The 23,752-nt window shown below is 45.5% G+C and overlaps 1 protein-coding gene across 11 annotated transcripts in view; it reads right to left on the bottom strand.

The window, feature by feature from the left end:
• Window positions 1-21,134, bottom strand: part of gphnb (gephyrin b) — a 99,669-nt gene extending 78,535 nt beyond the window's left edge. For 4 of the 11 annotated variants that reach the window (XR_009793811.1, XR_009793813.1, XR_009793812.1 and 1 more), the window contains exons 1-2: window positions 21,111-21,134; window positions 18,093-18,263 (exon numbers count right to left, since the gene is read on the bottom strand). Coding sequence is in view for 7 of the 11 variants with exons in the window: in XM_061812266.1 (XP_061668250.1) it covers window positions 18,093-18,156 (64 nt within the window). In the remaining 4 variants the exon portion in view is untranslated. Of the gene's footprint in view, window positions 1-13,996; window positions 14,275-18,092; window positions 18,264-21,110 lie in introns of those variants that run through there. The other 7 variants (XM_061812267.1, XM_061812264.1, XM_061812261.1 and 4 more) reach the window with 3 other exon arrangements.
• Between the last annotated feature and the right edge of the window lie 2,618 nt (window positions 21,135-23,752).

The following is a 23,752-nucleotide window of genomic DNA, read 5'->3' on the forward strand; positions in this document are numbered from 1 at the left end:
GGCTTCGTGGGCCACATAAAATCATGTGGCGGGCCAGATCTAGCCCCCGGGGCTTGAGTTTGACACCTGTGACCTACAATATTAATATCTTTTAAATGTGTTTTTCAACTATTCACATTTGGTAACACACAAAAATGCTTGTAATATCTCAACTTTATCATTTATGGTACATGACAATTCAAAATTTTGGTACGGATTTTTTTATGAGAATCATGGAAATTCACACTCTAGATTTGGCTTCGCGGGCCACATAAAATCATCTGGCGGGCCAGATCTGGCCCCCAGGCCTTGAGTTTGACACCCGTGCTCTAACTCAGTTGCGTTGCCGTGCCCCCGGACGGGATAATTATACATCAATAATTCTGGATGAAACAATTCCGAGGTTTTATTTGTTTTTAAGACTTATACGGCAGACCGGATCAATGGCTCTTGCACGCTGCGCACGACCCCCCGGGGGGGTTTTGAGCGAGACCACAACTGGATCCATTGTTCGAACTTGCTGTATCAGAATGCAAATCTTTTGACTAACTAACATTTTCAGTTCATTTCAATTTCAGGCGAATCCAATTTTAGTTACCTGGTGCCAAACCACAACAGAGGTTGCCTCGGGGCACTTTATGCATGAAGCGAGTCTAGAACAACATTCTTCACTTTAAAAAAAAAAAGACCCAATGAACCCATGAGCCAGCATTTAAATGGGAATTCCAGTGCTTGGCATGAACAATGCATCCAATAGGTCATGTAATATGTAATCTATTTTGACAACATTTAATAGTGTTTTGAGAAGATTCTTATTGACAATTACGAATTTTTTTTTGCATTTTCGCGAGTCACATGACTTACGTGCGCCGATGTGACTTGTAAGGTGCGCACCAAAGGCTCGATTACATTATGCCCAGCGCTGATTTCTCTGATTTATCTTCATCTGATGAAGGAATAGCAGTATTGATTGATCGGGAAGACGGCGGAATACTTCCATACAGATATAAACCTGTGGCTGTAAATAATGTTGAATATTCGGATGGTTCTTCGGGCGGACTGACGCCGGAGTGTGACTACTCGGAGGGCTAAACAAAGGCCCCCAGAGCTCAGTGCTGGCATCCGCGGATTGTTCCTCGGACGGGAATGACCAGCGAGCTCCGGTGGCGGGCCGCGAGCCGAGCTTTCAGGCGACGGAGGCCTTAAGCTGAGCTTCTGTGGCGGCGGAGGCCTTTAGCCTAGCTTTGGCGTCCGGGGCTAACGGCCTCCGCCGCCTGGAAGCTCGGCTCGTGGCCAGGCGCCGGCACTCGCTCGACAGACTCCGCGTCATTCCCGTCCGAAGAACCATCCATGGCTGCCGCCGCCCGCTTCGTTAGCCACATTCACCGAAGCTAGGCTAAAGGTTTCAGCCCGTGGCGGAGGTGGAAGCCTTTAGCCTAGCTTCGGCGTCCCGGGCTAACAAAATAGAGTACATATTACATGACCTATTGGATACATTGTTCATGCGAAGCACTGGAATTCCCCTTTAAGTTATAGATTTGTAAATAAGTCCCAATTCACACGGCATCATCACAGATGCAGCAATAATATCGCTTGTTGCAGCACACATTTTTTTTTTTGAAGAGTGGCCTTTGTTGAGAAGACACACAGAGCAAATTTATGGATTAAAGTTACACAAACAACAACAACAGTGCTTGTTGCTGTGTGTGTCTGTGTGTTTGTGCAAGTGAGTGGGTAGTAATATGTGTGTGTGTGTGTGTGTGTGTGTGTTTTCCGTGAGCATATGGGTGTGCGCGAACCATTCGGCTCTTCTTATTTCCCAAGATACAGAGTTTTACACACAAACACACACTAAAACACACACGGAAACACACATCCAGAGTACCCCAGGCCGGCTTGTACTAATGAAGCGGCCTCTTTTGCAGCTACCTTCATTACATTCAATTCTCTGGACAATGTCAGCGAGTGTACACGTGCGCGCGCAGGCTCAAGAACGCATTACTGCGTTTGTCGCGTATCTCACTTTAATCTAAACTTGACCGTCACTAATGTGTGAGGTAAACAGAACCGAAACGGTTCAAAGGTTTAACTCTCAGATGTGGGTCTCTTGAAAATTCATGGAAAACGATGAAAAAAAAAAATATATATATATACACAAGCACTAAATAAGAACTGCAGTCACTCACGTTTGGAAAATGTACCGGTGTGGTCAAGTCATGCTCGCAGATAAAGAAAGAAAACAAAAATTCCTCTCCATTCATCTCCAATTTCAACTGATATTAGGAGAACATGATATAAAACGGTATTTCAAATTTTTCATCAATAAAAATTCTTGATCTGACAAACTTTATCTGAAGAAAAATTAAATGCACTGGCCTGTCAAGGAATAAACACAAACGCTCTATACCCGCAATGTTTTGAAAATGCTGAAAGTTTAGTTCAACGTAATCGGCGTTAGTGGCAACAAGCTACCGATACATTGGAACAAACATTCCTGTCGGCAATCGTGATGTATTGTTATAATCTACCGTAATTTACGGCGCTATCGATAATGTCAATCCATTAATGAAAACTAGCAGTAGATGCTCTATATCTTCCTAAAGCATGTAGAGGGGACAAGTTTTCAACTTCAAGATAACGCGTACCACGGGGAAAACGACTGTTAGATCTTAGATCAAATCAAAGTGAATCACAAAATCATCCGTATTATAGTTAGCGGTGGAGGGTGCACGCCCCCAATGCCACGACTGCCGTAAATAGGAGGCCGGCTTGCTAGAACGCGCCTTTATGTGCGTGAAACAGGCGACGAGGTGGATGATAGTCGAACGTCTTTTTTTTTTTTGGGCACGCCATCACATGATCAACCAAAACTGCCTCGCGATCGACGCATTGAGCAGCCCTGGTGTAACTGAATTTCCTTTGACACGGCTCATGATGTTGACGACTTTCGACGTAAATGCGCTCGCAGTACGTGAAGCAGCTCTGAACACACGCTTTTGGCATCACTTCCGGACATGCTCAGTACGGTTAACTTGTATTTCCTGTTTCCGGGTGAATACTGATTGTTTAGGAGCATGCTTGTTTAGTTAACAACATTTATTAAATAAAGACGTAAATTAATGTCAAGACTACACAAAATAAGCGACGTCTTTCAATATCTATTTTTTCTATTGGTAACAAATTTTACGCGCGTGATTTTTCCTGCTCGACTGTGCAGATGTGAGTGACTGGAACTGGGTATTTAGAGGTGGTCGAATACTTCTAAATGGTAGCTAAAGCTCTCCAGGACCCCAAACCAGACAGCAGCGCCGCCTCTGCGACGTTCCTCTCCACTGCTCACCACTGTGGCTGGCCAGTGTAGTAGTTTGGTGGCCTGCAGACAAGGGGGCCGACTAATAGAGTGCTCCACTTGCTTTATTTCACACATCTCATCACTTATCCCACTCGGGCAAAACATGCATGTACAACCAAGAGGGAAGCCCCCCTGGAGAGGGAGGGAACACATTTCGGGTCTTTCTGGCTTGACAAGGGAATCAAACCTGTGACCTGGAAAGATCGGGCAGATCTGTGCGGACTTCAAATTAGTCATGCTGCCACTACTGTGACGTACAAAGCGGTATCTAATAAAGATCTGGGACCCACATGGAGTTATGAAGGCCGTTGCCTTGTTGGCCAGACATTTTGCTTCTTTATGAAACGTGAAAGTGGGGGTGGGGGTGTTATATTTTTGGCCAGTGACGACAGGAGACAGAGTTCAAAGTCCTCGGTAAATTGATTACTTGAAAAGTAGTCGACTGACTCCTGAATAAGTCAAAAGTCTGTTGAATTAAAGAGCCACTGTCAAAAAATACATGATTTTTAGCATGTTTTTTAATGAAAAAATGGCAGCCGGTATGGACCCATCCGTTTTTTTTCCACCACAAAACATGATTTTGACGTATGTGGCTTTTAGTAACTCCCGCCATGAAAATCCTCTCGAGGGATTTGTTTTCGAGAAGAAGCAGGAAGTGACGTACGGGGCAGGAGCACCCTCCAGCGGACTCATTTGTTTCTATTAGCTCTACCTCCGGGAAGGTAGCTCGTTGTGCCTTCGTGTTAGCCAAAATGCCGGCTCGTTGCATTGCTGGATATTGCTCGAACACTCGGGAGGACGGATTTACCCTTCATAAGTTTCCAAGAGACATAGTTTGTCGTGAAAAATGGATTGCGCAGGTGCAAAGGACGAGAGCTTCGTGGATTCCAAATGACGGCTAGGTGTGCATACAGCTACTAAAAAAAAAAAAAAAAAAATAGTTTGGGGGGGGACCACGTAATCTGTCTCTCACAACGTAACAAAAGATCCGCGTACGTATGACAGAGGTGCTAAATGTGTCGATATGTGCGTTGGACGGCTTCCGTGTCGGGCTCGCCGGCGACAGGCCACCCCGGCCGGCTCGTTGCGGCTCGTCGCGATGGCTCATTTCCGGATGGGGAGGCGGATTGGCCATGATCCGCATATCATCTAAATATGGCTCGAAATGATAGGGTAATATTGCCCCGGTCACTTCACTCGGTTGTGAGATATTCTCTTCTTTGAAAGAAATTCCGTTTTAGAAGGGGTGTGTTCATATCCCATAGTAGGTGGCACAGCGCGTTTTCAATGGCGAATGTCCGGGGTGACGTCACGGACAGGAGATGCAGCCAATATGGCGACCGCTTAGATGTCGAATGACACTTCCGCAACTTTGCACATGGATGACGCGCTCTCCGCTTATATTTATTTTTTCGTACAGACATTGAAGTGAATAAATATTCTGTGTATTTTTCATTACAATATCTTCCTGAGAAGGTTTATAGGCATGACGTTTGACCTTTAAACTCCTGAAATAAATGCAGTTTTCCGAGATGGTCATTAAATGAGACGCGGGAAAACGCAGACTCGTACTTCCAAAGGTAGACAACAGCAGTCATGTGCTCAGATTGGCAAGAACTCTTGGAAAATCCTGAATGATGCAAAGGGGCAACAAAGTCATTGAGTCTGGCCTCTACCTGTCACTCAAAGACCGGTTCTTGTGTACGTGATACTCATGCACATGGGTGGGTGTTTTAACATTTGGTGGCATGATCTGAAACGGTTTTGGGGCGGGATCGGTAAAGGCGTGACAGTAAATAATTCAGGGAATTTGGGAGAACACTTGACAACACACACACACACACCACACACACACACACATTCACGAGGTCGGCCATCAAACACACCTCGTTAGGGAGACGCCGGCCTCCTCCATTATTCGCACACACATGAGCCCGTCTTACCGCTCGCTTCCGCTCCTGGCCCCGGCGATGAAGTTGAGTGCAGACGGCGAGAAAAAGGTTAAAAAAAAAACAAAAACAAGTGTGAAAGGTGTACAGAAAGAAAGAATGAAGTGAAACGACGGTGACAGAAATAGCAAGTGAGAAACCGGAAGATGTTTGGAGATAAAATGGGGGGGGGGGCAGATCTTATGCGGGGAGAATTGCAGCGCTGACATGTTATCTCCCGAGCTGTGGATTGGGATTAGTTCGACTAGACTTTAATCATCATTGATATGGGATTGATTACAGCTACTAATGTTAATAATGTATCTTGTGAGCAGGCCGATGACTGCGGCAATTAGTCAATTACGAAGGCAATGAAGGAGATCGCCATAGCAACAGTAAACTACAGGGAAAATACAGGTGGTTCCCCCCACATTTTCTGTTGAAAAACCTAGCAATAACAGGACATCCATCCATTTTTTCTTTGGTGCTTATCCTCACGAGGGTGGCGGGGAGTGCTGGAGCCTATCCCAGCTGTCAACGGGCAGGAGGCGGGGTACACCCTGAACTGGTTGCCAGTCAATCGCATAGAGACAAACAGTCGGACTCACAATCACACCTACGGGCAATTTAAAGTCTCCAATTAATGTTGCGTGTTTTTGGGATGTGGAAGGAAACCGGAGTGCCCGGAGGAAACCAACGCAGGCAGGGGGAGAACATGCAAACTCCACACCAGCGGGGCCGGGATTGAACCTGGGACCTCAGAACTGTGACGCCAATGTTTTACCAGCCGCCAATATGCGTACATAATTTGTCCAAATCAGATAACGTCTCACAGAAATCTAAATGTCGACCGTGGCAAAAAGCACTTTATGGAATCATTTTTCAACACGATGATGTAACTGCCATATACATTATTGGAATGAATATGGATCAAACACACACATAAGAGAGAGGAAGAGCAAAGAACAAAAACAAATCCAGTCAAAGTCATTTTCACAAAAAATATTGGTCAACTACAGCGTTATCGAGGCGACGTCAATGGGAACAAAAATAAGAGCAAACATCACTTAAGCGAAACAACGCTTCAACGCTTTCACGTTTAAGGAATCTTTTTCCAAACCACAAAGGTTGATTGCGTTCCATATTTCACGAGCTCTTAAAGCATTTGACAGGTGACGCCGCCGTGCACATCAAACTCGCGCAGCTTTCCACACAAATTAGCCTTTTATTTTCAGACCATGTTTACATGGGACTGATCAAACCGAGCAAAATGACGAATCCCAGGGGGGGCTGCTGCGATGTCACAACACCTCGACTACTTCAAGAAAATCCTCCAAATCTCACGTGAAAATGATATTTGAACACCAGACGGACAAGAATGTCAGAAAAATATAATCCAAGACGATCTGAGGATTGATTGACAGGACATTTTACTATGATAGAATTAAGGTTATATACTCATACTACATACTTTTGACACAGTGTCGAGTAAATGAGTAAAAATAACTTCAGTACAGGAAAAAAAAAATGATTATTTTTATTATTCGCATCACACACTGAACATGATAGGTGATGTGACCCAACCAGGTGACCTCTACTTTGAGATATAACAAGAGATCTTCTTTTTTGGCACCTTTTAAATACTGATAACAGCAAAGCAAGTGCACGCTCCTCTACCCAACCCCGACTGCACTCCTCCACCTCCATTCTCCACTAGCGCTATCCCTCCAGGTCTAATTAACACCTCGGCTAAGGACACGGGATCCAGCGGCAGCGGCGAGCGGACCGCGAGGGAAAGTCATCAGTGGGAACCGAGTTGCCGTATCTGTTATCTAAATCTTCATCGCGATCGCTCGGCGGTTTCTCCGCACTTGCGGGGTTATCGAGAGGGACTGACTAAAGCAAAGGAATCATTTTGTCTGTTCACACTGACAAAAACACCGCAGAGGAACAAACAACTTCTTCTTCTTCTTGTCCTTTTGGGTCGTCCCGAATCTTTTTCGGGTTCATCCCCGTTTTATAGACTTTGCGCTTCATCCTAGCGGAGACTCTTCTGTCACATAGAACACCAGAAACCTTCCGCCAACTGTTCCACCCCGATTGGACCAGTTTCTTCACTTCCTTACCACACTCTCTGTTGCTATGTAAGAGGAACAAACAACGGTAGACCTCAACTCTCAAACACCTTAAACCTCTCCGAATTTGTAGATTGACTCATGTTGTGGGGAAAAATTGGGATGTATAAATATAAATATAAATCATATAAATGTTGGACACGTCATATTGCTTGACCTCGGCGTATCGCACCAGTACGAACAAATTGGTTGCCGGCCAATCAGAGGGCCCATGGAGACAGACAACAGTCGTACTCACAATCGCACCGGGAGAACATGCAAACTCCACACAGGCAGTGCTGGGACTCAAACCCCCGTCCTCAAAATTGTAAGCCAACACTCTACAGCTGTGTCACCCAATTTCGACATTTAAGAATGCTATTTATGCTTTATCCACAAAATATATGCTTGTTCCACAACCATAAGAAATGGAAGTGCGCTACGCATAGTGTATAGAAAATTGCCTTTCCGAGATCCCACTATGTCCAAAACCGAACACCTGATAATTAACCTGGTTGTAATTAACAACTCAACAATAACGTGGAGGGAACCGCTAAGAACAGTTTACAGTAGCTCTGGGAAAAGCTCACCTTATACAGTTAATGCTTTTAAATTAACGATTGCAGATTAGAATAAATACAAACGTGGGCCGAGTACAATGAAGTTCAAAGGTGAAGAGATAAGAGGACTCATTAAGATGAAGTGGTGGTGGAGGAGGAACGTCTTCTTCTTGTTCTTCTTTTTCTTTCGGCTCGTCCCGTTATGGGTCGCCACAGCGTGTCATCTTTTTCCTTCCGAGCCCACCTCGTGCATCTTCCTCTCGAACTCCAACTGCCCTCACGTCTTCCCTCACAGCATCCATCAACCTTTTCTTTGGTCTTCCTCTCGCTCTTTTGCCTGGCAGCTCCATCCTCACAACCCTTCCACCAAATATACTCACTCTCTTGCCTCTGAACATGTCCCAACCATCAAAGTCTACTGTCTCGAACCTTGTCCCCAAAACATCCAACTTTGGCTGTCCCTCTAATGAGCTCATTTCTAATCCTATCCGACCTACTGACTCCGATCGAGAACCTCAACATCTTCATTTCTGCCACCTCCAGTTCTGCTTCCTGTTGTCTCTTCTGTGCGACTGTCTCTAATCCGGCCTCACCACTGTTTAATATACTTTGCCCTTTATCCTAGCAGAGACTCTTCTGTCACATAGAACACCAGACACCTTCCGCCAACTGTTCCACCCTGCTTGGACCCGTTTCTTCACTTCCTAACCACACTCTCCATTGCTCTGAATTGTTGACCCCAAGTATTTGAAGTCACCCACCCTCGCAATCTCCTCTCCCTGGAGCTTCACTCTTCTTCCTCCTGCACAGATATTCTGTTTTGGTGGAGGAGGAAAGTAAAACGTACAAATTGAAAATAGCCTTCCAGGATGTTCTACGGTCTGAAAATGTTCATTCAGACCCACAAGAAAACACGGGTCTAACTCAAATGAATTCCCCTGAAAAAAAAAAAAAAAAAAAAAAATATATATATATATATATATATATATATATATATATAAATGGTTCATTACAGGGTGCAATTTTGAAAAACAGACAGTTCCCCCCCTGAGTCTTTGTCCCTTTGGGAGGCGGTCGCAACAGGACACGTCTCGGGAGTGACAAATACCGTCTGCTCCTCGCTCGAGCTCTCGTCCCGATTTTACGGTATGGGAGGAGTGCTCGCGTGGACTAATGGAGAACAGGGAGAGTGATGGCTGTGTGCTAAGAAGTGGGAGGAGAAGGAGGCCTCAATGTTCCCTCAACAACAAACAACACTCCGCTCCACTCCGGCTGATTCAGCACCGAAAATAATTCCTTTGCGGAGAGGACTTAATTCTTATTCCGTTTGTGTGTGCCTGCTTCGGCATTGTCTATTCTGCCCATGTGGCCGCCCACCTTACTGCTGTCCACTGTGACAGCTGTGTGTGTGTGTGTGTGTGTGTTTTGTATGCATAGAGAGTGGGGGCACGAGGGAAAGAAGGGTCAGTGTGTGTTACACGTCTAGTTGCAGTACAAACCCAACCCAATAAGAAGGTCATTTATTATTATTATTATTATTATCATTTTATTTATTTTTTTTTCAAAGCGTTTAAAAGGAAGCTCACATTTTGTTGTTATGCCTCTTCCAGTAATATAAACTGACTTTACATCTCCGTCAAGGTCAACACAGACGCCAATTATGAAATTCAGAGATGAATCCAACACGGCTGGTGAGACTTTGGAAAGGATTCCATTGTCTCGTCAACGTCGCATATTGTTGAACAGATGCCGCCGTGTCATTGTGCGGGAAACAACACTGAGATGAGACTCGCGAATACACAGACACAAGGCATCGGGCGAGAACGGTTGGGGGGGGGCGAGACAAAAATCATCCTCGTGGGTAAACAACCACCTTTGAGCTCCTAGAATTGGAGTTACAGGTAAGTCTCGTGTGTTCTATGTGGCAGAAGAGTCTCGGCTAGGATGAAGGGCAAAGTTTATAAAACAGTGGTGAGGCCGGCCATGATGTACGGATTAGAGACGGCGGCACTGAAGAGACAACAGGAAGTAGACCTGGAGGTGGCAGAAATGAAGATGCTGAGGTTCTCGCTTGGAATGAGCAGGTTCGATAGGATTAGAATTGAGCTCATGAGAGGGACAGCCAAAGTTGGATGTTTTGGAGACAAGGTCAGAGAGAGCAGACTTCGATGGTTTGGACACGTCCAGAGGCGAGAGAGTGAGTAGATTGGTAGAAGGGTGATGAGGGGAGAGGAAGACCAAAGAAAAGATTGATGGATGTTGTGAGGGAGGACATGAAGACTGCGGGTGTTAAGAGAGGAAGATGCACGAGATAGGCTTAGATGGAAAAAGATGACACGCTGTGGCGACCCCTAATCGGGACAAGCCGAAAGGAAAAGAAGAAGATGCCGCCGATCGAGCGAAGTGAGGAAAACAGCAGTTAAGGTACAGTAATGTTCCAGACCACCCTCGCGATAAGTGAAATACATGATTAGAGATACCACCCAGATCGACTCCAGCTCCCGACAACACTCACAACACACATCCAGCACACAAATACTACAGTACAGTAAGTTCAACTTCCCCAAATTGCTCACTCAGCAATGTGTTTAAATTCATTTGCAGCATTTTTTTCAAAACAGACATTAATTCCTGTAATACCTATGAAACAAAATTAAGTAACAGCACCTTTGTACAAAAACGTTCCTATTCTGTGACTATTATTTGTCAGTCAGACTTTTGGACTCTTTGGTTTACTAAAGCATTTAATTCAATATCTGCACGCTAAGTGTCATTTGCAAGCTTAGCGATAAAGTGCTGCCTCCGTGAGTGAAATTACGAACAATTCTTTTTCAAGAGGTCTTCAATTCATGGCAGAGTTTGGTTTTCACGGTGTCGACTCGACCCAAAATTCGACGCAGTCTATCGACCAAACAAAATCCATCACTAGCCCATACCAAAGTAACAAAGTCATAATTATTTGACATTTTTGTATAAAAAGAAATCAACTAAGTGTCGTGGTACTGACCATACGTTCTTCCCGTTTCCAATTTGTGACTTCAAAACGCGGTACCTAACATGGTCTGTACCATGTTTGGATGGAACCATTTCCACAGGCCAAATACATTACACAAAGCTAAATACAATCATGGAGTATTCGTTGCAGACAGCTGACTGAGAAGCGCAAGGACAGTACAAGGAGAGTGCACTAAACTACAGCAGTGCGTACCTTGCATTTCGACAAACTCCCGTGTAAGTTATCTGCGAGGGCAAATTAAACGTTTCACTTGTTTCCCTCGTTCTCTGATGACCTCATGTGACAGATTTCGTCACGATTGGACGGCTAGTCAAAGTATTAGTTCCAGCTAAGCAGGAGATTGAGGCCGGCATTGGAAAACATGAGGGAGGGAGTCAGCGTGACGTCAATTCACGTCCCTCTGATAAACATGTACGTTTGGAGATCAGGCCGATCTCAAACGGTTACAACCAAGAGCGAGAGAAAGAGGGCAAAAACTGGATTACGTACATGGATAGATAGAAGATGCGAAGACATTGAGACAACAAACGTGTGACATTTCCCTGCTTGGTTCCTCATTGGAATATGACTTGTTTTGAGGATGGCCGGGAAGTTTAATAATGATGCACGCCTGCAGTGTGCACCGCCGCTCTGCATCATTAGGGCCGGTCTTCGGATGGAACCGGACTCAAGCGGTCGTTGTGCAGTCCTCGCACATACACCGTGGCCGTTGTACGTAAAACGGAACCTGACCGTGAAGACGGTAAAGAGTGAAACTTGCCAGGCTGTCATTTTCATTCTTAATAGCGCTTCACTTGTTTTCACACTTTTATGACCTAAGAATGTTAAAATATTTCTTAAATCGTCGCTAATATTGCTAATCAGCGGCGGGCAGTGAATCATATTTGTGGATCTTCAGCGGAGACTGGAGTGACCTAATACTTCTCTTATTATAACCACTGTAACAGGGCAATGTTCCATCCATCCCTTTTCTTAGCCGCTTATCCTCACAAGACTCACGGGGAGTGCTGGAGCCTATCCCACCAGTCAACAGGGAGCAGGGGGATACACCTTGAACTGGTTTCCAGACAATCGCAGGGCACATCGAGACACACTGCCGCACTCACAATCACACCTACGGGAAATTTAGAGTGTCCAATTAACGTTGCAAGTTTTTGGGATGTGGGAGAAAACCGGAGTGCCCGGAGAAAACCCACACAGGCACGGGGAGAACATGCAAACTCCACACAGGCGGGTCTGAGATGAAACCTCAGAACTGTGAGGAAAACGCTTTCCAGCTGATCCACCATGACGCCTCAAACGAGTCTAATAAAGAAAATACATCATAGATACTAATATTTGGTAGATAATGAAAACAATCCTTCTTTTCTTTTTGCTCCTCAAATCTACTTAGTTAACGAACTGTGTAGTCGGCTCTCGCTAGTGGATGCACTGCTACGTGCTGCCCAGCTACGGCGTTAGCCGACCCATTATCACAACGTCCAGTTTTTGTAGCTCAACCAATCAGAGGACGGAAAAACACGGGTATCACTTTAAAGCCAAGTTTTGTGAATCTAAAATCCATAAATATTAAGCTTAAAAAAAAAGGTGTCTGATTCCGAAGACCCCGAGCAGATTACAATGACACGGCAACTCCTCGTGGAAGAGGGGCAGCCGAGACACATGCTATGAAATGAAGACAACAGACTCTTGGAACCGAATCAATACAATTTCCTGCTGAACCTGCTGGCCCTGACCGCACACCGCTGGTGTTAATAAAGTTGAATGATCGCAATAGTAAGACATTGGAACAGATTATTTAGATTTCCGTGACTTTCCACAGGGGAAAAAATGCTTCCAACCAGCAGACTGCGGCTGATTGGTCTGTATCTTTGACAACCTCTCTATGCAAATGTACAACTGCAAGAATAATCATATTTTAGATGATATAGGGCATCGTGGTGATTCTGTTCACTATAGTGGGTGTAAAAATCATGGACCGAGGATGAGTGGGAACTATTTCCCTGCATCTTTTTCATCTCACAGTAAATTGTACACAGCAAGCCCAACCATCTGACATCTTGAGATTGAAAAAAAGTACACATTTGAAATATGAATCCAAATCATGCACACATTCCCGACTTTAAGAGATTGCAATCCCCGTCATCCGCAATCCTCGAGTTTATATCCACCACTTGTGCATGATAACGGCCTTCCCCTCTTTTGGTGATCAGCCGGCACGTGTGCTTTCACAAGTCGGTCTTCTACACGGAAGCGACCAATCGAAGGAAAAGGGGGCTGCCCGAGCCAAATATGGATAAAGCAGAAACAAAACTGGGTCAAACAGCAGTAGATGTCGGAGGACACTTTTAACTATGCCCACGCGAGAGAGGCTTAAATAGTCAAAATACGGGACCTGTAATTTATTGTTGTTCTCCTCCCCCGGCTCACGACACGAAGTCAGCTGAGCGAATGTGGAGTTGGCCCAATTAAAACTCATATTTTAAAGTCAATTAGAAGTCAAGTATCGCAGATAGAAAACAGGGCGTCAACACACATTGAAAAAAAAAGAAAGAAAACCGCTTTTATTGTCTACTAAGCAAGCTCGCATTATGAGTGTCACACCCTTGACGGGGCGACAGCACGCTCACCGCAGTTATCCGCTTCAAGCTCAGCACAACCCCCCCCCCCCCCCATGCAAATAAATCAACAAACCAAACCTTCTGTTCAAACACGCGGCGATATTCGTCCATTATTCGAGCCACGCTCTCGCCCGCGCTGCGTGTCCGGGGTCTCAACAAAAAAACGTCCCCCCGGGCTCCGTGTGTCACCTGCCTGAAGGGTCGGGGAGGGGCTAACTGATGGAGGAGAGGGAGCCAAGGTCTCGTCTCGTACCTCCGGTGACCGAATGCGGCGGTGGGCGGCTGACCTTTCACCTTTGCGGGAAAGAAGATCGAACGCCGGTCCTGCCAGCCGTCGCGGTTCTGAGATTGACAAATAACCGGACTAGGGTGTACCCCGACTCACTCTTTAGTTTTCATGCAGGAATGATTTAAATGATGACAAACCTGGAAGTAATCTTTGCCACGATGAGACTCTTAACAGGTTAAAGGTCACGTGGAGAACTCAATCCCACCGAGCGCCGCTACGCCGCCATCGTTCCTTTGATGCTTTGTTCTCTGTGACAATATAAGCCGCCCCACTCCATACACGCGAATACATCAAAACGACAAACACGCCCGTCGCTCAACTTTGCCGTATGCATGCAGGAACTGTCAACACGGCACAGCGAGATCAAACCGTCAATCTGTCACCGCGGTGCGCTGGAAATCCGGTTGGGGATCTGAGCCACTGATGAGAAACACACAAATTAACCCCCTCTGATGTAACACTGCCATTGATGTAGTGTTTAAAAAAAAAAAAAAAAAAAAAAAAAGGGTATATCGAGAATCTCCAGTTGGTGAGAAGGCAAACAGCCGCCCACGCACGGAGGAATTAGAACAACAGTCACTAGAGCGCAGATCTCCACCAACATCGGCCAACAATCCTAATTTGGATCAGAGGAGGGGGAAAAAGCTGAAAAGCGCTTTCCCTCCGACGTTGCCAAATGTCAAAATATAATTCCTGGATCTGCGAGGGGGGTCTTCCTTGGCTCGTGCTCGCCTCCTCCAAAAGTTTTGCAGAAACTCGCCAACTATTTTGTGTGATTCCAATTGCTTTAATGTCGAAAGATTCTTCTTCTTTTCGTTTCCGCTTGTCCCGTTAGGGGTCGCCACAGCGTGTCATCTTTTTCCATCTAAGCCTATCTCGTGCATCCTCCTCTCTCGCACCCGCAGTCCTGATGTCCTCCCTCACAACATCCATCAATCTCTTCTTTGGTCTTCCTCTCGCTCTTTTGCCCGGCAGCTCCATCCTCAGCACCCTTCTCTATCGCCTCTGAAGATGACCAAACCATCGAAGTCTGCTCTCTCGTACCTCGTCTCCAAAACATCCAACTTTGGCCGTCCCTCTAATGTGCTCATTTCTAATCCTATCCAATCTTTTCACTCCGAGCGAGAACCTCAACATCTTCATTTTTGCTACCTCCAGTTCTGCTTCCTGTTGTTTATTCAGTGCCACCATCTCTAATCTGTACATCATGGCCGGCCTCACCGCTGTTTTATAAACTTTGCCCTTCATCCTAATGGAGACTCTTCTATCACATAGAACACCAGACACCTTCCGCCAACTGTTTCACCCCGCTTGGACCCGTTTCTTCACTTCCTTACCACACTCTCCATTGCTCTGTATTGTTGACCCCAAGTATTTGAAGTCGTCCACTCTCGCCATCTCTTCTCCCTGGAGCTTCACTCTTCCTCCTCCTGCACATATATTCTGTTTCGGTGGAGGAGGAATGTAAAACGTACAAATTGGTAATAGCCTTCCAGGATGTTCTACGGTCTGAAAATGTTCATTCAGACCCACAACAGGACACAGGTCTAACTCCAATTAATACCCATTAAAAAATATATAAATGGTTCATTGCAGGGTACAACTTTGAAAAACAGACAGCCCCCCCCCCCCAAGTCTTTGTCGCACTTTCCATTGCTGACCCCAAGTATTTGAAGTCGTCCACCCTCGCCATCTCTTCTCCCTGGAGCTTCACTCTTTCACTTTCACGCACATATATTCTGTTTTACTTTGGTTATTCTTCATTCCTCCATCTTTCTAATTGTTCCTCCGCCTGCTCCCTGCTTTCACTGCAGATAACAATACCTGCGAATATCATAGTCCAAGGGGATTCCAGTCTAAACTCGTCTGTGAGCCTATCCATTACTACCGCAAACAGGAAGGGGCTCAGCGTGGAACCCTGATGCAGTCCCACCTCCACCTTAAATTCTTCTGACACACCTACAGCGCATCTCACCACTGTTCTGCTGCCCTCATACATACATCTAACATATTTCTCTGCCACACCAGACTCTTGGTACTCTTTCATAGGCTTTCTCTTGGTCTACAAAAATTCAATCGAGCTACTTCTGACCTTCTCTGTAGTTTTCCACGTACTTTCCATGTCAAAAGTTTCGCTGTTAATTAATAATAAAAAAAAAACAAAGTGAAATAATCTCTGCTCAATGCAGCTACACTAAAATGTTACGCAAAAACAAACTTTTATCATTTGTGGAGAATCTCGTGTTTTAAAAGCCAAACAAAGCAAAGCAAATTTCTTTATATAGCGCATTTCATACACAAGGTAACTCAATGTCCTTTATGTGATTAGAAAGGATTTTTACACCCTGCATAAGCTGCTTCGTTTAAAACAACTCCTGGTCATTACGATTGATCATAAAATACTACTGGTCTCATCGTAGTACATTTTTGACTTCTGTTTTTTGATTGTTCACATTCCCGTACGCTTGATAGGACTCTCGGCCGGTATTCGAGCGGCAGCAAACGACTTTGATTTGAATAAAGGGCTGTGATCTGGATTCTCTGCGACTGATGCCGTGCCTTTCGGTCCATCTGTCGGTGTTGTTTGGCGGCAGGGAGCACTGAGTGAAGAATTATATTAGCTTCAACTGACAAGAGTTGTATACGGACAGCGCAGTGATGTCACGGTGGCCACGTCTGCCCCACAGTTCTGAGGTTCAGGGGTTGAAATCTCGGCTGCGGCCTTCATGTATAGTTCGGATTCACCCCGTTTTGCCCGTCGGTGTGACTCTGTATTATTAAATAGCGTAAACGACGCATGGATGAACCGACATCAGACCGCTTAACGTTTACTTCCACGTGCACGTGTAGCCGAGCGTAGTGTGACTCACCCGCCAACCAACCAAATCAAGATCAATAAAAAAAAAAAAAAACATAACCCACTTGGCCACGGTAATGAAAAGCATGTGCAGTAAAGCCAAAGTGGATCCGAAGTGAAGCGCGGGCCGCTAATCCCGGTCTACGCGGCCGATGCGGCACTCGCATGCTAAGGTCAGCGCAGCCCGATTTCGGCGCGGTCGATCTCGACGCAGCCGCAGGTGGAGGATGGGACGATCATGTTGGAATGAAGGGCTGCGCTGGTACTTTTTTTTTTTTTTTTTTTTTTTTTTTTTAGGGGTGGGGGGGTAGAGGGGTTCCCTGGCAGATTTCAAGACACGGTCATTATCTCAACCCCCCCCCCCCCGCCGCCTCTCTCTACCGCTGCATCCATGTGCTGGGAATAAAGTCTGCAGCATGCGAGAGATCTCGCCTTCCATGAAATATTGATTGAGGCAGCCCCACACAGGATGGACAAGCAGAAGTCTAGAGAGGAAAAAGAGAAGGGAGGAGGAGCGGGGGGGGGCGATGGGAGGATATTCCTATGGACAGCTTTTAATCGTGCATCCACCCCGTCAGCCTCGCGTCAGCATCCAAAATATCATTTAGCTGAGGGAGGAGGTGGGTGGTGGGGGGGATCAACACCAGCCCACTATAACATGACAAAGCAAGGGGGAGGCCAAACATGGACACAAAACCGAGGCCGACGGCGAACACATCCAACCCCCCCCAACATTGGCGCGTGAGAGACGCGCAGTCATCCCGGTCTGCTGGAGGATTTCCCCCCCACGCACACGCCCGCCTATTCCATATCTGGCATGAAACATGCGTGCTGCGTGTCCAGCCCGCCAGGGACCCAACATGTGTCCTTTGGAAATTCACCTCAGAAGTCGCACACGCGGGCATTTTTTCTTTTTTTTTTTTTTTTTTTGGCACGAGAACAGGCCGAGGATGCGCTCATCCCCCCCCCCTCCCGCCTGCACACATCCTCCACCACCTTGAGCAACACCTCCAGCTAAATAAATGTTAATTTTTCAAAACGCTGTATTCACATACATGCATGTCGAAGCGGGCGCGCGCGAGCTAAGCTGTCATTTGCAGCTTTGACAAAGCAGATCGGCGCATGAATTATTCAAATCCATATAAAAACGGACACCAATTCAGAGGACTCGACGCCGAGCCCGGGCACCTCGAGCCCCGCGCATCCTCGACGCTGGATCTACCGCTGCCGTGAAAGTGGGTCTCCCCCCCCTCCTCTCCACCCCCTCCCACAATTAAGAGATAGAACATGCGAGGTGCCGCGATACAAGCAAGCAAGCAAGCACGACAAAGACATAATCAAGAAATTGGATCGCTTGTCGGTTTTTCTCCGCTTACCTGTCAGGACTCCGACCCGGATTTGGTGGTCGTGGTTCGTTAAAATCATCCCGTCCGACGCCATGTTCAGCAGCGCTGTCGCCCGCACCGACAACTCACGGCAGGGCCCAGAGCCGATCGCATCGAACTTGCTTGCCGGGGAGAGGGAGCAAGAGGAGGAGGCGGATGAAGCTGGGATGGAGGGAGAGGAGAAAGAGGAGGGGAGGCGGTCGAGGAGGAGGAGGGATGGAGCAAAGAAGAAGGCTCGGTGGGGGCCAAAAAAAAAAAAATGACGACAGACGAGATGAGTAGAATGTCGAGCAATCACCGCATGAAGGCGTGCATCGCTCAGCTGGCCCACTGACACAGTGGAGACCACAAATAGCGACACGCCTTCATGCGGACAGCATCGTTAAACACGTCTTCAAGAAATACACTCATGTGCTAAAAAGCTGTCACTCATTTAATGAATTATAAAAAAAAAATCAGATTCATGTGGTTTTTTTTTTTTAAATACTGTACCTTGCATGAGCGTGGGAATGTATATGAGCACCAAACCTCTAATCTAAACTAATCTACGTTAGCAGGAGCTAACACTTTGGCTAACACTGGTAATGTTTGTTTCATCCATCCATCCATTTTCTGAGCGGCTTATCCTCACGAGGGCTGCAGGAGTGCTGGGGCCTATCCCAGCTGTCATCGGGCAGAAGGTGGGGTCCAGCCCGAATTGGTCGCCAGCCACTCGCAGGGCACATCGAAACAACCAACCAGTTGCACTCATGTCCCGCCCAATAAAGCAGTCGTAAAATAATATTTGCACATTAAACACTTCCGGGTCATAAATATAAGGGAAGTCCTTCGAATTTACTAAATTCAACATATTCATCGGTTGAAAATATTGTCATTGCTAAAATATAATAAGGGCGGAACGGTGGAGAAGCTGGTAAAGCGTTGACCTCAGAGTTCTGAGGATCTGGGTTCGATCCTGGTCACGCCTGTGTGGAGTTTGCATGTCCTCCCCGCGCCTGCGTGGTTTTTCTCCGGCTTCTCCTCCCACATCCCAAAAACATGCAACATTAATTGGACACTCTAAGTGTGATTGGTTATCTCTATGTGCCCTGCGGTTGCTTGGCAACCAATTCAGGGTGTACCCCGACTACTGCTCGGTGAAAGCTGGGATGGGCCTTCGAACCCTTGTGAGGATAAGTGGAAAAGAAAATGAATGGATGGAAAATATAATAAACTAGCAAATTGGTTGATTATTTTCAGGGAAGTGAAATTACATTAGTTTACAACATTTTAATCATTTATTATCTTAAAATTCTTTACAATCGATTATTATGCACTGCTTATAGATGATCAAGAAATATCCCACGGGGAATTCTGCATTTTTTTAAAAAATACCGTTTATTTTCTCTATTTTACACTTGTGAAAGTTGATCAACAAAACAATCACATTATGGCCTGCACAAATGAATTTGCTGTCTTTTGATTACCCCCCCCCAAAAAAAAAAATGTCACAATAATAATAATGATGTAGAGATGCGAGAGAGACAACACATACAATTTTTGAATTTTTGGCCATGTTGAGATGTGAGCGCACAATTTCAAAACTGAGGCACACAAAAGAAATGAAGCATCTTGGCGGTTATGAATATAATGTGTCCGTTTCTCTGATCTCCCCCCGAGGGGTTACAAATATCTGCCCGTCAAATATAATATTCTCTACTGTATGCACACATCTATGACCTAAGCCCAGACTGCATGTGAATCCCATCCTAATTGCAGCAATTCACAGTGCTTAATATTTTATAGTATCTTCCAGAGTTGTCAAATCTCATCATATCAGGTTATATTTTACTGTGCTTATCATCACTGTTCATTGAAAAGGTTGTTTTTTCCCTCCCCGATTTCATCTGAAAAACAATAATATCTGTTTGTGTTTTGGGTTAAAAAGGAACAAAAAAAAAATGGATCCAACCTTTCATCCATGTGTTCATCCTCTCTTATAGCACTCACTGTATCTTCACTGGGGGGTGGTGGGCGAGTTGGACCCCATCCCGGCTGACTTTGAGCGGAATTCTGGTTACATTCTGGACTGCTCAGTAAGGTAAGGAGTCTTGCGGAATTTTTACATGACCAAAAATACAGTGGGTGCGCCCCCCCCCCCCCCCAACGACCTCAGAATAAGAGTGTGTGTCAAGTCTCAAAGCACAGACTTACGGGATGAAGATCACAGTCTGACCTGTAAAAATGGAACCGCATCCTCCGGCTAAAAAAGCTCGGCTGCTATTTATAGACATGCTGCACGCCTCCACCGTGTATAATTTCTCTTGTTTGTTCTCATGAAAAAAAAATATGTCCGTGCTCTAGCTTCGGTATCAATATAAATAATTCATTAATACACGCATGCACGGATATATATTTATACATGCACATACATGGAAAAAATGGAGGCAAACTTCTAATGTGATTGGCTTGTGTCACGCATGTTGCCATGTGCATCTCCGATCAACCATTAAAGTGACATCGGTCCCATTAAACAGTTTAGTATCATGTAAAGTATTATATATTTAGTACAATAAAAAAAGTAGTATTTAGTATAATGCATAATGTAAAGTATAATGCAGAGGAACGTGCAAAGACTGGTTTTAAGAAGTAACCTTTCAAGTTAAAACGACAATAAGACAATAAACCAACGTTGGACGCTCGCCCAATGGGAAGTTCTTGATGGAGAATTTGACAATTAACCCATTCATGGGCAGGGTGGCAATTTTTTGAGATAAAAGTCTCCTGACAGGCCAAAATCAAGGAAATAACACTTTTTTTCGTTGAACGCATAAAACAAAGGGCAAAAAAGAAAAAGATGAACCCTCTCGCGGGCAGCGTCCCAAAACTGGGACGGGTATGTTAACAGTTCTGTGAAGTGGTACATACTAGAAATATGTTTATTAATTAATTCTTATTCTAGAAAGACACTTACGCATTAATAATACTGATGGATTAGCATTTTGAAAACAAACTCGGTTGCATACCGACCTTTCTCCCTTTCTTCTTTTGGAAAACACTCCATATAATACGTAAAAATCATCATGTCCCAAAAACGGGACGCTCCCCACGAATGTGAGGATGAGTATTTAAAAATGCGCCCGTCGAACACAATGCTCGTAAATGCGAAAGAGCAATAGGCTCCTCCTGAAAAAAAAAAAAAAACGGGGAAAAATACTCTATGAGAATAAAGCAAAGACTCTGAACATCATGGAAATTATTACCATTACTGTACTTTGCTTTAGTGAAAAAAGTGTAACTCAAAGTGTAGCTTGATTATTACACGATATGACAAAATATCTCAAGAATGTATCGGAAGTTATTGATCACCACCCCGACTATCTTGCTATGATTTGTCGTATTATCCATCCATCCATTTTCTTAGCCGCTTATCCTCACAAGGCTCGTAGGAGTGCTGGAGCCTATACTAGCTGTCAACGGGCAGGAGGCCGGGTACACCCTGAACTGGTTGCCAGCCAATCGCAGGGCACATGGAGATCAACAGCCACTCTCACAATCACACCTCGGGGCAATTTAGAGTGTCCAATTAATGTTGCATTTTTTTTTGGATGTGGGGGGGAAACTGGAGTGCCCGGAGAAAACCCACGCTGGCACGGGGAGAACATGCAAACTCCACACAGACTGGTCCGAGGTGGAACCCAAGGCCTCAGAACTGTGAGGCCAATGCTTTCCAGCTGATCCCAAAAACATGCAACATGAATTGGACGCACGAAATTGCCCCCGGGTATGATTGTGAGTGCGGCTGTTGTCCGTCTCCATGTGCCCTGCGAACGGCTGGCGACCAGTTCAGGGTGTACCCCGCCTCCTGCCCGTTGACAGCTGGGATAGGCTCCTGCACTCCCCGTGGCCCTTGTGAGGATAAGCGGCGAAGAAGATGGACGGATGGTAGATGGAATGAATCAAGTGTACGAGCATGGATGGCATGAGACCATTCTAACAACCAACAATAAAAAGCAAAGAGTAAATAGTTGCTGGATACACGCTATCCTCAACATGAACCGATTTCTAATGTTATGCATTTAAACCACGGTACAATAGTCTAAGTACTCTTGCGAGGACACAAACAAAAATGAATAAACAGAATTCCCCCGCCGATGCCAAGAGGAACCCCATCTGGCTTTTTATTTATTTATTTATTTATTTTTTAACAACGGCAGTGTTGTCGTCGTATGCCTGCGCACGTGCTCGCGCGCAACGTAACGGCGGGGTAATTACCTCCCTGTCAGTTGAGCTGCTCGCGGCTCACGGATAGGTGATGAGGAGGCGAGGGCCATCGCTCTCGTTTTTTCCCTTGCCATCCATCACAATAATAAGGAGAGCCCCCCCCCCCCAGCTGACGGAGGAAGCAGTAAACATGCTGTTCCCGCTCGTGATTCACCTCCTCTCCCCCTCCGCAAGATGCAGATGCAAGGCCAAGGGCAATGGGAGAAGGGCCGATCTATAGGCACGCGGGAACACGCTGTATGTCGGGGGGGGGGGGGGAATAACCACCACAATGTACGGGAGGAAGAATGTGAGGCAAAGGGTGACGTGGGGCACAGTGAAAGCAGCACAAAAGTTAGTTTGGAAAAGAGGATGCGGCAAATGTCTGCCAAAATTTGGAGTTCAAACCATCGTCGCGATCATCGATTGAGCTCGTGCACCCTCGTCATCAAATCACGTCGCTGGCCGGAAGTGCCGGTCAAACAAAGTCGGTTGGAGACGACACGAAAATACGTCTTATGGCACGATGCCCGGAGTTTTGCCCGATACCGTTAAACATTTAGAAGGTGATAATAAAGGAAGGTACGTGGAAAAATGAGAGACACTTGGCATAGAGGACCCGTATTTAATGCCGAAGTCGATGTTTTCGCCGATAAGAAATCGGACCGTTAGCCCGCTTCCGCTTGTCTAGGACAACTGGATCTACACGTAGATTTGGTGAGTAAGTCGTTGAGTTTTACACGGAAGAGTTTGAAAGCGTCGAAAAGTCTGGATGCATCCAAATACTTTGTTGCTGGATCTGTTGTCAATCGAGAATAAATCCCACATAGTGATGGAGCCGCTCAGATTGTTTCAATACAAATATCAATATTTAAATAAATGACCCCTGGTTTTACACAAACTCGCATTCATTAACTATGATTTGGGGAAAAAAAAAAAGTCAGGGTGACAGCTCGTGAACGTGGAAGCGTGTGGCGGCCACACGTTAAACTTTGGTAGACCTCTCCGTGACAGATTTTTTTTTTTATATGCATTGTTCTCAAATGAGTCCAATGCGTGTTTAAAAAAAGAAAATAAACCGCTGGGATAGGCTTCAGCCCTCGTACACGGAAGGGTGTTGTGGCCACACTTTAACCTGCGTAAACCTCTCTGTGACTGATGGTTTATTTTCTTTTTTTTAAATGCACATTTCAGACTCATTTGAGAACAAAAAAAAAACAAAAACAAGTCTGCTGGGGAGAGGTTTAACGAAGTTTAACATGTGGCTGCAACATGCTTCCGTGTACGTTGGAGACAACTCCCTGTCTTTTTTTTTTTTTTAAATGCATTGTTCTCAAATGAGTCCAATGCGTATTTAAAAAAAAGAAAATAAACCACGAGGATAGGCTTCAGCCCGCGAACACGGAAGG

This window comes from Syngnathoides biaculeatus, chromosome 23 (genome assembly GCF_019802595.1).
Source record: "Syngnathoides biaculeatus isolate LvHL_M chromosome 23, ASM1980259v1, whole genome shotgun sequence".
NCBI lineage: Eukaryota > Metazoa > Chordata > Actinopteri > Syngnathiformes > Syngnathidae > Syngnathoides > Syngnathoides biaculeatus.